The 15,696-nt window shown below is 34.6% G+C and overlaps 1 protein-coding gene across 1 annotated transcript in view; it reads right to left on the bottom strand.

Annotated features, from left to right (window-relative positions):
* Positions 1–642: 642 nt before the first annotated feature.
* The window catches only part of SGR2 (shoot gravitropism 2 (SGR2)), a 15,733-nt gene continuing 679 nt past the window's right edge, over positions 643–15,696 (bottom strand). Inside the window, exons 2-20 of the mRNA XM_089784097.1 lie at positions 15,228–15,474; positions 13,988–14,143; positions 13,586–13,657; positions 13,344–13,496; positions 13,139–13,189; positions 11,981–12,151; positions 9,912–10,061; positions 8,186–8,251; positions 7,550–8,077; positions 7,325–7,385; positions 7,114–7,241; positions 6,786–6,858; positions 6,057–6,159; positions 5,215–5,308; positions 4,992–5,054; positions 4,005–4,053; positions 3,795–3,895; positions 3,090–3,136; positions 643–1,426 (exon numbers count right to left, since the gene is read on the bottom strand). Coding sequence (XP_089640223.1) covers positions 1,186–1,426; positions 3,090–3,136; positions 3,795–3,895; positions 4,005–4,053; positions 4,992–5,054; positions 5,215–5,308; positions 6,057–6,159; positions 6,786–6,858; positions 7,114–7,241; positions 7,325–7,385; positions 7,550–8,077; positions 8,186–8,251; positions 9,912–10,061; positions 11,981–12,151; positions 13,139–13,189; positions 13,344–13,496; positions 13,586–13,657; positions 13,988–14,143; positions 15,228–15,474 — 2,554 coding nt within the window. The 3' untranslated portion in view covers positions 643–1,185. The remainder of the gene's footprint in view (positions 1,427–3,089; positions 3,137–3,794; positions 3,896–4,004; positions 4,054–4,991; positions 5,055–5,214; positions 5,309–6,056; positions 6,160–6,785; positions 6,859–7,113; positions 7,242–7,324; positions 7,386–7,549; positions 8,078–8,185; positions 8,252–9,911; positions 10,062–11,980; positions 12,152–13,138; positions 13,190–13,343; positions 13,497–13,585; positions 13,658–13,987; positions 14,144–15,227; positions 15,475–15,696) is intronic.

Genomic DNA, 15,696 nt, shown 5'->3' with positions numbered 1-15,696 from the left:
CACTTATGAATGAAATCAAACATGCTTTGGGCCTTTGTGTGCTAGTCTTTTTATATGAATCAATGGCATCTTTAGATGAATGTAGGGGTATAAACAGACTATTTCAACAGTGTAGAATCATCCAAAATGAATGTATTGTAGGAGTATAAACTGAAACTCTTTGTTGTATCTTTAGATCACTTTCTTCTATATTTCTGCTGCATCTATTAATGAAGCCACTCGTTACATATGCCAGATTCAAAAGTACCAGTAAAGGAAAGTTACATGGAATTGTCAAATCCAATAACAGTGCTAAAATAATAACTAAATTAGAAAAGGCATAGAAAACATATTACTTCTATAGGACTATTCCCACCAAATTGCAGCAAGGCTAGAACTCAATATATTTGTTTGCAACAGAATCATACCTGTATACCTCAGGATCGAAGAAGAGCTTCCCAGCAATTTTAACTACTGTCTGCCCCCAGCACAGTACCCCAAACAAAATGTAATTTCATTAGGCATTTTGCTTCAAGTTAACTAACTTTGTCTCTCAAGAATAACCACAGCCAGGAGGGTGATGGCCTCTACATTCTCTCTAACATGAGAAGTTATAGTATTCATAACAGATAAAGACAAGAACGTAATTGACAGCTTATCATGAGCTAAATATGATAAAATCCCAGATTAATTGTAGATGAACTAACTACAAATTGTCATGGCAAATTTAAAGATTCAATGACCTTTCGTGCTCCTAAAGAAAGAGCAAGAATTTGTATTGTTACAATTAGTAAACAACAAGATTCTTCAGTGTATATACTATGTAGTATGTACACTTTCTGCGCTTTAAGAAAAAACTTGTACATTTGTACCAAGTCACCTAAATTCACTAGAATAGATTAATTTGGCACAGATGTCCGTATCTCCTTTTATGTACAGAGGGAAGCTGAAAAAAGAACATCTTTGTGTCTACTGCAGCATGCCAACATCCCTGATGCAATAATCATAAATTCTCCACGGCACACCTCTTTCCAATAATTTTTGAAACCCAAGGTAGAAGAGTGGCATGTCAACTGTCCAAAATACAAGATTATGGCCCGAAATGCAGCAACAAGTCGTATCATGAAGGTGCAGTGCATAACTTCATCGTACGCTCCGCTTGCATTTAAACCTGGTGTGCAGCAAGAAAGGGAAATCTGTTGTCACTCAAGGCTTCTTCATAAATTTCTTAGCTTTCCTTGAGAAGTTTCTGACCATAATTCTGTCAGAGAATGTCAATGGAAGTTCTTCATCGGTGGTCTCTCTTTGATCAGACAAGCCTCTAGAAACTCTCTGATCCTTTGAGCTGCCTCCATTAGATTCCGCAGGAGAGTTGAGATCTTCAGGTATATCTCGATATAAATGTTTCAAAATGAAAAGTGCAGTATCATAATCTCTCCAATAGTTTCTGTTCAACCAAGGTTTACCCATTAAATTGTGAATAAAATAAATACATGTAATCTTGAAAACTGAGGCAACATCACAGACAGGGTTTAATCTATTACATCATCGCAATTATTCTTCCTGCAAAACATTAGAAGAACAAGGATAATATGAATTTTGTACATTTATTTTTGGGGCTTGTATGGCGGTTGCAATACCCTCAAGTTTCATTCTTTTACCCCATTTATCATATAATGCTTTTTCCTTTTCCTTTCTTATTAGAAAAAAGTAGTTTGGTATTTATGTCAATAACAAGCATTTATGATTCCAAACTCAAACCTTAAGGTGCCACCATAGATTACAATATAAAAACAAAACAAAGATAGCCTGGCCACCTGCAATAAAACTAGCAACTCCACTGTTAAGGGTTGTTATCCCACTACAATCAGTTTTAAAGTTTGTTGTGGCATTATGTTCGAGTTTGACTTCAGCAGCTATTGTCATATGGTTTTAGGTTTGAATGCTTTAACATGTTATCAGAGCCTAAGATACTTCTAGACTCTCTGTGAATATGCTGTTTGTTGCGCCTTCTTTGTTCATCCACATGACAGGCTTTTTTGTTCAGCTGTTAGTATTGGGCCTACACATCAGAGGGGATTGTTAAGTGGTATCATCCCACATCAGTTATGTTTAGAATCTGCTATGGCCTTATGCTAAAGTTGGATCTCTCCACCTATTTCCCATTGCTTTCAGGTTGGATGCTTAACATTAGCCAACAACAAATTATTTGTTTCAGAATTTAATATATGTAGGAGAGCAAGGGCATAGGATTTATGGCTATTTTGTAATCTGAAAATCTTGAGGAAACATGGAAAAATTGAACAAAGAAAAGGGAAGGAGAAAAAGGATCCCTAAACTTCACACAGCTGGGGTTCCATAGAAATCATGCCTAAGGTTGATTGCATCACACAACCACAATAGCAATAATGCTGGACATTCTCTTATAAATAATTCTATATAAAAAGTGTACATTCATTTCCATAGACTCCTAGAAACCCTAGTCCTAAAAGAATTAGAATTCTTATTCCAAGCAGGACTTCAAAAGTACTTAGACTCCAAATAGAAAACTAACAAACTTAACTTCTTGGCATACCAAATAAGGAAAGGCCAAACTAATATCCTAAACCCTAAAGATCTAGAATACCAAATATAGACCTATTTCTATAATATATTACAATTAACCCCCATATATACAACAAAGTAACAAGATAAAACTTAAGTTAATTCCTTAATTAGCTTCTTGGCATTCTGCATCAGAACCATTTGGATAAAATTAGGTGCATCTAAACAGTTATCCCATCCTGAGTAGTGGCATATCACCTTGTTTATATAGTCCAACCAACATGCCAAGGACAATTTTGGTTGACACATTACCTAAAGAAAATATTTTATACTTTTAAAATTTCCTATGAATTGGCTGAAAAGGACAACCCATTGTAATGACTATACCCGTCACAGGCACAATGTCCAGCAAGTATAACAATATGCCAAAGAATATATATATAGCATACCAAAAGTTTGCCCACTAGTCAAGCCCAACATAATAATCCAAAAGTGTTTTCACACACAGACACACACAACGTACATACTTACATACATACATATATAAAATGAATCAAGAATCTTACGTATGTGCTCCAATGGCTTGTAGATATGGATGATCAAATGTTTTATCCTGCATGGTAAACAAAAAGACACAAGTTAGGAGAAATCAGCAATATGAGCCGGCAGTAACAATAAGTGCACAAGCTAAACATCCTTTTGTTTCAAAAGAAGGAAAAACCAACCAACCAAACTCTCCATTTCTTCTTTAATGACACAAAGCTCCATGCAATTTTCATCCTTGAGTTTTAAATTGGCATTATCCTATTTACTTTTACATTAGTTACAGAAGATTCCAACTCAAATTACTAGTTTTCAATTTGTTTATACTACTCAGTCGTGTGTATGTCTAAACAATTAGAATTTTAATTACTAATAGCAAGAGGCCAGGAGAGACCATGAGTTGGCATCCAAGTACCTCATTCTCCAAGTATATACCATCATATCTACTGGCCGGCTACTGGATAGAGCCAGCGGTCTATACAGACTTTCATGAGCAGTGCTCTATTAACTAGATCCCATCATACAAACTAGAAAAACGCCTAAACATTGCTGCAGTGACAACTGTTAAAATAAAACTAAAGAAGCAATTACCACTAGCAGGAAAGTGTAGCAAGAAAAATTCATGTGCAGTCTCATTTTCACATGTTCACAGGCACACACCATACAAATACAGCCAGAGAAAACCAAGAAAATGAAATCAAATAGCATCAGACTGTATAACTACGCACTTGAAGCACATGATCTATCCGCCCTTCTTCACTTCCGGTTAACCTCTCGATCATTAGAGAACCATATGACCTCTCTTCTTTTTCTTCCACTGTCTCTGGTCCTGTATAATATAGATTAAGTCCCAATCAATAAATGTACAAAGGTAACATGGGCCCCTCTTTTCAGTGTTACTTTGTGCACATAAAAAAGATAGAGAAACTCTCGATTACCTTCTAGACTGTCAGTGTTTCTCGATTGGCAAACTGTGAGCACTTTAGCCTGTTCAAAAAACATATAATTTAGAAGTTTAAAAGATCAGAAACTAAACACTGAAAATGTAAATTAGTAATGTAATTTGCTTATGACCCTAAACCATGATCCAAATCCAATTGAGACTCAAGTTTGGCAGATACATTATAATCGTACTATCAAAAACTAATGCAACAAATTCATTTTGTCCATGTGTTATAGTAGATTCAAGGCAACTTAGTACTCAAATGATACCAATACAATCACCATGTATCTGCATACAGTTTAGAACTTCAATATCACCCAAGCACTGAACATGTAAACTATCGTACTTGCTTCCAGGTTACTAAGATGAAATGATCCAAGTATTTCAAGTTATTTATAAAAAAATTATGGATAAATAAATCAATATGTTTTCAAGGTTCAGATATTCATTAACTATTGCTGAAAAGTTTTGAATCAATTCCTACAACATAAACAGCCAAGGCTTTGGGAGTTTGAACCAAGAAGGGACCAAAACCTTCAGCATCAAACTGTCAACACATACATTTGTTCTAGCTTATAAACAAAAATAAATAAATAACAACAACAACAGCAACATCAACAACAAAATATGAATAAACAGAGTAGTTCCTTAAGTAGAAATTAGGCCAAAACAAAGTTAAATTTCAGCTAAATATTACCATTATATCATCCCAAAAGCAATAAAGAATAAGAGAATGATAATGACTTTTAATGGTTAAACTTGCAGTCAGAAGAAATAAAATGGATTTTGACCATGCTTCCTATGCATAAAAACATGAAATTTTACAAGAATAACCATGGACTTGGGACTTTGACCAAATCTGGAACTGAGAAAATTTTGAGAAATCCATAGTTCATAGAAGTCAAAGCAGCGGAACCAAACAAAGCTTGTGAATGTAACAAACAATGAGATATTAACTCTGGAAAGTGTAATAGAGGCCCACCCTCACAGAGCTGAGATGATCCATTACTGCCTGAGAGCGAGCAGCTAAATCTTCAGTAAATTCCTAAACATATAACACATATCAAAAGTTGAGAAGGGATGAAAGCTCAAAAGAGAGGTAGGGTAGACAGTGAAAGAGACAAAAAGGTTAAAGATACACCAAAGAGAGGGTGAATACGAGAAACTGGGAAAAGATTAATTTATGCATATATCCAAGGCCTTACTTGAAATCCAATATGCAGCCTTCTTCCACCTTTGTGGTAAGGGATAATGACAGGACGTTTTGTGATGTATTCTTTACAAACAAGTGGTTCTACTCTGCATAAAAATACAACACAGCTCTGTCAAGTTTAGGATAGATTATAATTACAAACTAAAAAGAAGAAAAATGGACCATGTCCTGAATGAAAGAGAAATGGAAAGGGGTAGAAGCAAATTTTCAATTTTTCTTTTTAGTGGGAGGAGGATGCCAAGTTCAGCACACACACACAGACATGCATATATACCAACAAATCAAACTCATATAGACAGAATGAGTCATTCCTCGCCCTCCCCCCCTTCTCCTAAAAATAAGGGAAAAAAAGGAGATCGTATACTTATCTACACCCAAGTGTAGCTTCACAATTCTGCCAGTTTAGATGAGCTAATCAAAAAAGCTCATGCCAAGGCCTCCATGAATCATTTCTCTTACACTGTGTTCGGTAGGAAGGAATGAGGAAGGAAATGCGGTGGAAGGAAAAACTACTTTCTCTCCATCCTTTCCTTCGTTTGGTAGGAAGGAAATAGGAGGAGGTAAGGAAAATGGGTAGATTTTCACCTTTACCTTCCTTCCATAACTAGGAGGAAAACACTCATTCAACTAAAATTAAGAATTTTACACCTAAACTCTTTCTTTCAATCTATTTTCCATCCTTCATACCAAACCCAAGGAAAAATTACTTTCCTTCCTCTTCCTCACCTTCTTTCCTGCCCTCCATTTTCCTTCCTTCACACCAAACATGTTGTTAGGAATTGGACATTTTCTGCTCCAATGAGAATAAAGAATGCATAACAGGCTAAGACAAACCTATACGCTACAGGATCGAATGGGTGGAAAATGTTGAACATTTGACGACAAGATGGCATCTCTTCATTAATGTTTTCCTCATCCCAATAAACTTGCCCTTTGCCTGCAATACAAAGAAAAACACTTAGCAGTTCAAGCATGAGACAAAGTACAAAAAGAAAAAAAACAACTGTTAAGAGAACAGAGAACATAAGGAAAAACAAGGTATCCTCAAGAAACTAGGATAATGTTAGCAATCTTAGAAACATAAATTTAAAACTTGAAGATTTGTTTTAAACAAGAGATATGAGGGAAGCATAAAAAAGAGTGAAGTAGCTAATTGCATCTTTATAGAGAACAAACAAAATTGTGGCACACTAGGAATCTGTCATAATTTAATCACATGAATTAAAAAAATTGGGCATAGTCATTAAAAGTATAAAGTGAAATAAGCAGCAACAAAGTAAGTGAGATCATTTATCGAACGAGGCATAGCATAGAGTTAAATAGCAACAACCATAACAAAATCAAATCAATCATTAGAATGGTCATAACTTTCTGTGACTCCATAACAAATGTGAGAGTTATATCTTTCACCAGAAAATAGCATCCATCCTTTATTTAAAAAAAAAAAAATTTATAACACCTAAAACTGTACAAAGTAGAAATAAAAAATTTAGAAGTATGCTTAATGAATTTTCGTCACCAATATCTGAAGCACATCAAGGACACCCAAGATTTAAGCATTACCAAGTCCAATACGGACATTGCGTAGGGCAAGGAAGACTCCCAGAGGTGATCCCACTGCAAAGAATGTGTCAACCTGATATTATAACAGTTCAACTGAATCAGTAACAAATTTCATAAAATGTTAAATGTACTTCATATAAGACTATGACATATCTACTATCCAATTTTTCTTCTGCTAAGAAGGATTGCTTGTGTTTGTATGTTTGTGTGTATTTAAATACCACAAAAAAGAACATAAGACATGTAATATATCTTAAAGAGACGCTACAATATTACAAGACAAGAAAAATTTTTCAATGAAAGAAAACCATTAAGTTTTTCATCATACATTGAATTCAAGCTTTGTGTATCTGATGTAAGGGGTATAGCTCTTTGGTGCATCATCTAGCTTCACTGGCAGCTTTTGATCAAACTTCTGCAATGTAGTTGGTTTTTGCAAAAGCATCTCCTTATTTTCTGTTGCATAAGACATCAAAACTCACATAAGAATTTATTCACAAGAACAAACCAGATAATTGTCAAGTCCTGAAGCAACGTACCACCAGTATCCTCACTGTTATGTGATTCCAATTGTGCAATTTTTGCCTTTAGGGAATCAACCTGAAGCAGGAAACTTTCATTTAATACATCAAAATCCAAGAAAGCCATGGAAAAACATGTATTGGTGGGTGGGTATATGCAGTACACACAGAAACAAAGAAATTCTGCCTGCATGCATAAGTATATGCATCTTAGTGCTTTTATATGTATATTGAAAATCCCACCTCTTCTCTAAGCATTTTGATTGCTTTATCCTTATCTGGGGCTTCTTCACTCTCTTCCTCAGTTGCTTTCTCCAAAAGACTGGCTGAGGCAACAAAGTGTACATCTGCAGCTTCACCTAACCCACCCTTATCCAGCTGAGGGGTTTCACTAGAATCATTAAGTAAATGATGCACATCCTCCTTAAAGCTTTCCTGCATAGAGTCCTTAGACACTGCATTAATTTCAGCTGACTCTAAGGAATTATCTTCAACATGTCCTCCCTCAATCACCAATGGAATTGACCGTGAACCCATGTCTTCACCAGGGCAATCCACTACATCCTTGGTCATCATAGTGGAGTTCTTTTCCTCTAGCTTGGCCAAAGAACTGCACTTAGAAGACTGGCTATTCATATCAGGGGAACATTCTACATCTTTTGTCTGTTTCTCATATATCCACTCCATTGGAAATGGGGAAGAGAGATTCTCTTGATGGCAGATGATGTCATAGGAGAGAACGCTTCCCAAAGAATGACCATATATGGATACCTAAACAGAATTCTTGTCATAATTACAAAAGCATTATATGCAAACATGGACACAGTAGTTACATAACTTAATGAAAGACAATGTATACTCATTCAACCAGACACATACCTTTCCATCATAACCAGGATTCCGTTTAAGGAACTTTAAATATAGCCGATTTAACTGGTTTGAAACCTGGAGGACAAGAATTACTATTAATTTGGCTTCAAAATATAAAAATGTTCTCAGGCAATGTAATAACACTATTTTATGAAGGAATGCACAAAAGCTGCAAGAAGTTAAGACACAGAAATTCAACAGAAAAGACATATAGAAAAAGATTTAAGAATAAGAAAAGTGAGATAGCTTAAAATTTTATGTATCTATATACGAAATATTCGCCATAGAAACCTTTAACATATCATTGGTAGTGCAACACCTATTAACTTCCAGGAAACTAATGCATATTTCTCACACCCTAATGCGTAAGAGCTTCCCTACCCATCCTCCCTGCAAATCAATAATTTTCTCTGAAAGTAGATCATATTATAAATCTTCAGCATTAGCCTGAACCTATACCAACTCCCTATATTTCTCCTCCATAATCCTAAACCAAATAATTTCCTCAAAGCTTAGTGTAGATTTCTTACATCGGGATGCATAAAAGCTCCTCCAACTCTCCTCAGAGATCATTGATAATATGCTAAAAGAGCATATTTTACAAATATATTTCCTTTTTGTATATCCAAAATGATCAACCAACAATCTTGCACCTTTTCCCATCCAAGAAACCTTGAAATATTTACAAAATAAAAAAAAATCCATATTAAAGGCATGATGTGATAACCTTTTTCCTTTGAAAAAAACTAAAATTCCTTATTGTTAAAATAGAGAGGAAAAAGAACAAAAGGCAGTCAGGTTTTGTTTTCTAAAAGTAAAAAGTAATTTTCTTTTAAGGTATTTTTTCTTTTTGAAGGGAATTGGTAGTTTTTCCTTTTAAATGCATGCAATGTGGGCGCCAATCCTAATATGTAGGAAGGGAAATGATAGATATAACCTTATATTTATATGTTATTTTGCTATTTGATTAGATTTTTTTGTAATTTTGTCAACTAAATTAGTATCACTTAACTTGTGACACCAAACTCAGTCAGTCCCACTATATATTAGTATAGATACAGCACTTTCTACAAAAAGAAGCACACAACGATATGCCATTATAGAAAGGAAATTACAAATTCATGATAACCAAAAATTAATACAAGAAGATTTAAATATAGCAGTTTTTAACAAAATTAGAAATCTCATTTAGATATTTTAACATTAGACATGTCAATAAAGTAACTGTTTTGGATGAGTAAAAGAAAATTACACATTCAAGTACTTGCTTTTTGAAAAAAATTCTACAACAGTAGCTCGAAATTTTTTCCTATCATTCTTTAGATTAAAGTACATCCCCTATTTTCCCAGAGCAGATTTATGGTAATTAAAATTTCAATTCCTTTACGGAAGTTTAAGAGCAAGATAATTAAAGATGCAGTATTAGATATCTAAGAGGAAACCCTTCAAGAGGAGCAAGGGCTCATTCCCCTGCAAGACTGATCACTAATATGGCAAGATCTGAAACACTTCAGTTTAGCACTTGAGCTAAAGTTCATGTAATAATCAAGCAATGAGTTAAATCTCAAATTGCTGAAATTGTTTGATAAATCCTTCTGCAATTCCTCCATCATTTAGAGCTATATCTAATGATTCCAGAAACACAAACTAATAGAAGCACTTTTGAATAATCATGCAGGCTGCAAATATTAAAAATGAAAGAAACAATAAAAATGTATAATAGCAAAGACAGTACCGAGTCAATAATACTCTGACAGTATATGGGACTCATGTAGTATAACACATCATGAACGGTAGCACTCAGCATAACACGCAAACCCCGCACACCATCTAGTGTGATGTTCTCAACTGCAGCTTCACCACTGAGCTTCAAGCCCCTTCTCCACTGAAAAACAAATGTGAGGTGAAGTACCATATCAAAAAGCAATCAGAAATAAAAGGAAGAAATGAAAATTGCATAAAAATATAAAAGAGAATAAAAACCAGAAAAATAAGCTCATAGCAAATATTATAGAAAATTTTACAAGACATATTTATCCATTCTTACAACTACACATATCCAACAGAATCCCGCAAAATTCCAGACTTATAGCAGAAAATGCCATCCATACATGTCTACACATATATCATAATAACCAAATTATACAGAACCCTCATTATTTATCTACAAAAAAAAATAACTTCCACATAACTTTTCCTAACATTAATTGCTTTGACCAAACCTATTCTCAAAATTTTTGGGGTCTCAATCTGTTTGTATAGAAAACCTATCTTATTGCAGAAAACTATGAATGTCAGTGAGCTCAAAGAATAAGCACTAACTAATAATCCTACAAAGTTGATGAATAAGAAAATTTCAGGCTTCAATATGGTTAAGACCATTTAAACTATGTATCCCTCACTAAAAAATTAATCTATTTCTCAAGGTTCAATAAAAGGTAATGGCAGTTGAGCACATTCTTAGGGAGGGCAATGCTTGTGCAACTACATAGCCAATATGGGTCATGATAAGGAACCAGGTATCATTGTCTTAAATCATCCACCTCCAAGGCTGCCTCATTTGATTCAAGAAGATAAAAGTGGTAATAGGCTGATAGGCTGGGGTTTGTGACCTCTTTTGTACCAACAAAAGGTTTAACATGTCATGCTCTTTCACTTCATCTATCATAAAAAATAAAGACTTGGGTCAAGATAAACAAAAGAAGACAACTACAAATCAAAAAGGGCAAATTAAAAATGTCAAAAACAATGTAATATACATCCTAACCAAATTATTAGAATAGAAAGGTCCCTCATGTTCGCATTTCATTGTCATTTCTCCAGATCTTTCGAGCAGACAAAATTAATTATTCCTTCAAATTTTCAAAAAATAAAAACCTCGACCACTATGTCATTGTGCTATTTTTGATATTAGTTCGATTATTGTCCTTGCACTCAACCAAGAAAATTTCAAATTTCCAAACCAGAGAAGCTTTTCATAATAAAACAATGAACTAGAATAACATTTTTGTTGCCAAAAAGGTACACATGGGCCTATAAATGTATACATGATCGAGCAGCAGAGTGCATCATGAATTCATTTTTCAGATTCATCTCTTTTATTTCTAATATTTCTTCATTTTGGCCTCATCTAACTTCTCATTTATGCCACTTGAAATCTTTCAAGGATGGCTTATCATATCTGTGACAAACAGATTTTCAAGCAGTTAGTTTCCCAAGAAACAAGGGTTTAATTAAAACCATGACCTTTAGCATTCCAGTGGCAACTTTCAGCTATAATTTCCCTGTATTAACGGAAAATTAAAATATATAACTCATAAATAAACAACTTGAAGAAAAGCACACAGCCTCAAAGAAATAACCCAATACCTAGTACCTTTAAAAGTATTAATGTTGTGCAACAATATTGAGGCAATTATTAAATATGGACCAATAAGATGACAACATAGGGTCTTTACTGCACAAAGGCCTTGCTAATTTGCATACACCCTATAATGTCTAAAGTGCAGGTAAGTGGATTGTCACATTGCGGCAGCAAGTCAAGTTATCTCAGATAAAGCAATCTTAGCCATTTCAAATTACATAAATATTCCAAAACACAGCCAGAAAACAGTATCATCAAAATGATCAATGACAGAGAGTGAATGATAATGATGACAATCACAATGACGATGATATAGAGCCTCATTCGCATGAACGATTTTGTACTACATATATTACAAAAAAAAAAATTTCTTGTTAACAAGAGAAATAAGCAAACAGGGAAAGGCAGTATAAAATCACTATAGATGAACAATTTACTACCTGACACGGGATGAAAAGGACTCTTTGGGTGCCACGTTGATGTGAAGTCAGGTGTCGCTCAGCAAGGCTTGCTGTGATATGTCGAAAGTTGCCAACATCATCAACCAAATTAGATTTCTCCAACCTTTGACCAATACCATGGACCATGAAGACTAAGTGCCGAACAGGAACCTAGATTAAATATAAACAGTCTTACTGTAATCACCCATTAAACAGACAGACAGGCTTTTATGCATGCAAACATGCACACTATTTGTACAAATAGAAAATTAGAGGAAGAGAAAGGGAATAAGGTTGCAGTCCTTACCAAGATGCAGATTTAGAAGTTTAAAATTCAATTAAAAAAGAATTTGGAATTGCACTCATACAAGAAGTCTACAATATATCTTCCGTGTAAAATATCCATCAAATGAAAGGTTTGCTGCCACAGAATTAAGCATATACTAAAAAACAAATATTTATTTATCTTTCAGGCAACTGCTAATATCAATCCATTGTAACCCATCATGGCATTATAAAGTGTGCATTGTATTAACAATTGGAAAAGTTATTGTAGACCAAATTAAATCATATTAAAGAAGCACAACATCAAAAACTAAAAATGCTATAGTTGGATCATACACACACTCTATGTATGTCAATAATAAAACACTCTACGACGAAACAAGTAAGTTTTTCCTGATAACTTTTAGCCCAAGTCAATCCTGAAGAAATGCACACTTTAGTATATTACATTTAGCAATGAATTCATCTGAACAAAAGTAGGAAAAGCACAAGATTATGCAGCAAGCAACATTTCATTTCAGTGAATAAGTCATATCATTTAGACGCAGTCAACCAGGCAAATATTTCCTTTGAGCAGCTTTCAAATATAGGCAATAATAGAGAACAGTTGACTAGCTACATGGTTACCCTGCTCACTGCAGTATAATAAATATCGGCAGTGATAACATGCCAAGCCTTGACTTCCTTAACTGAAACTTAGTTCATTGCAGCCATATTGCCCTCAGTCAAATTTGTAGTTTTTGAGAAATATTATGAAATTCCTTGTTTATAACAATTTATATTAGAAAGCATTAAGAAAAAACTAAACTACACCTTATAGATCTTAGTAAAACCCAGAGATATATGGAACAAGCAAAATGCTGTAAAGCATACCTGAGAACAATAATCGTCCATTTCTTCCTCCTTTCTTTGACGTAATTCATCCTACGTAAGCCAATCATATTGGTTAAAATTAGATCAACCGACAAAGATCCGATTTCAGGCCCCCACACACAAGTAATTTGCATATTAGCAAATGTACCAATAAAGGGTAGATTGTTTCTCGCTGTAAAGATAAGAGAAGGAAAATGACAGAAACCTGAGTTGGTTTGGGGAAGTGAGATGCAGAAAAACCACGTCTTAACTTGACTCCGTTTCCACTGAAACTAATAATGCTGGAAAAACCAGAAGCATCAACATTGAGCCAAGCCTCCCAAGTATCATCTTCTCCAGTAAAAAGTGCATGAAGTCCCTGCACTCAGTGTTGCACCTCATGTCCTTAGACACTATATTATGATTTGAGTGAATAGAATGCCCCTTTCCAGATAATTATATACATACTGGGGTAGAGCCTTGCAAATCAACTCTAGCTGCAAAGAGCCCTGATGCCTGAAATGTTCTACGGTGCCAAACCTGTAAACAAGTCCAGCTTCATCAGTGTTTTCAATTATATTAAAAAAACTAAAAACTATAAAGATGCATTCTTATGCCTAAGTTCAATTAGACAGAAGAACAAGAATGAACAGGTTAAAACAAGCACAAATAAGAAAATAAAGATGACAATAACTGGAAAGCCATCACATGGCCCTCAAATTCTACGGGTTTAACAGGAAACAAGGTCTCCAGCATTTTTGCAGAATTTAGGATCTATATTGGGATAGACAATGAAAAAACAGGTAAATTAAAATATATTGGGATGAAATAGAATCTTATAACATCAATGTTGATAATATTGAGGCAAACCTGGCTACGATATGCCATCTCTAATTGTTCAGCTACATCTTCACGAAGTGGAAGCCAATCCATGCCCCCTTTACGAGCAAACCAATGACCTCTTAGAACACGCCGATTTTCTCCATTCCAGTAAACAGGGAAACAGTGTCTGTTAACTAAGTCGACCTGCGTTAGTTAAATCACCTCAGTTATAACAGGCAATCCCTGATCTCAGGAAACAAAACTTACTGCTTGATATCAACCAGAAAATTATTTTTAAAATTCTCAATTATAGAATATGTCACTCTAGCACATGACCAAATAATAGATGTGACAATATGGACTGAAGGATGAGACACAGCCTCATCCTCATGCAAAAGATAGTAAAAGTGGATGACATGGTAACTTAGAAGGCATACCATACATATTCAAACAACATTCCAAATCTTCCAAATATGGAGTACCATCCATGTAAAAACATACAGCAATATATCAAAGAATACAATTAATACATACAAAGCATTTTTTCAGAAAAAAAAAATACATACAAAGCCAAAGATCATTTGCACCTGGCAATAAAATGGCTTAAAGATGAACACTACTTGAACTCATGTATGCACGATCCTGCCTACCTCTATATCCAGTTATGTAATTTCAAACACAGTCTAACATACTTTTGAAAAGACACAACAATTGATAATCCTAACATCCAACAATATGCATGCAAACACACATAAACACACACAATGAGCAAGCATGGCCAGACACCCGGATAAATACCAAAAAAGAAAGAAAAAAAGACACACAAGCACGCACATGCAAAGGAAAATAAGAAGGTTCACGATCCATTGGCATTGCTATTATTACCAAAACCTTGGCAAAAAACTAAAGAAGAGAGAAGGAGAAAGATGTTATAAATGCAGAGGACAACGTATTTAAACACAAAAAGTAGTAGGAATGGCAGACTTTATTATTGAGTTCAGTCCTAAGTATGAGGCCAAACTTAATTACAACCAACCAATAAAAAAGCAATAAGTCAAATGCCTTAAAAGAATGAATGAAGGCCCAGTTTTTCAACAAATTATTTAAAATTTTGGCATATAAAGAGTACTTGGTTATCTTAAGAAAGACTAATGACTATGGCAAAAGATCCTCCATCTTGCTAGATAGATGACTTGCACTGAAGGATAATACATCTTTTGCTCCAAACTATGACATACAAAGATCTGACTACTTGGGAAAAGTAGAAACTTGGATAAGAATGAGATACCTCGTAGAGCCCTCCCTTTACAGGGACACCAACCCTCTCTTCTTCAACTGCACATAGTTGGGCTGATTGAGAAGCCTTTGAAGAAGATGAATCCTCTCCCATGTCCAACTTCTTTCCGGAACTACTTTGTCCTCTTGGACCTTCACTGCATTCAGCATACTCTTTCCACCAACTAGATAGTAGCTCTTCTTCTCTCTGTGAATAGATATTCAACAAACTATTGGATGAACATAATAAAAGCCACCACCTAATAACTTCACATAAAAGGTCCAGTTCACATAAAATATGATAAGTAGTTAAAGCTACAAAACCAACATCAGGGATTTGCTAGATCAATCAGGCTTAAGAAAAGGTAGGATATGATAGGACAAAGAGTGATTTTCTTTTCTATTTGCTATAATATCAAAAGCAGGATTGGGCACAATTCATGTTGTCTTTATAATATGTTTGTGACAAGTCAAGAAGATTG

This window comes from Theobroma umbraticum, unplaced genomic scaffold (genome assembly GCF_002168275.2).
Source record: "Theobroma umbraticum cultivar Fairchild unplaced genomic scaffold, ASM216827v3 scaffold_67.0, whole genome shotgun sequence".
Lineage (NCBI taxonomy): Eukaryota > Viridiplantae > Streptophyta > Magnoliopsida > Malvales > Malvaceae > Theobroma > Theobroma umbraticum.
Note: the sequence above shows the minus strand (reverse complement) of the source record. Positions and strands in the feature narration are given on the sequence as shown.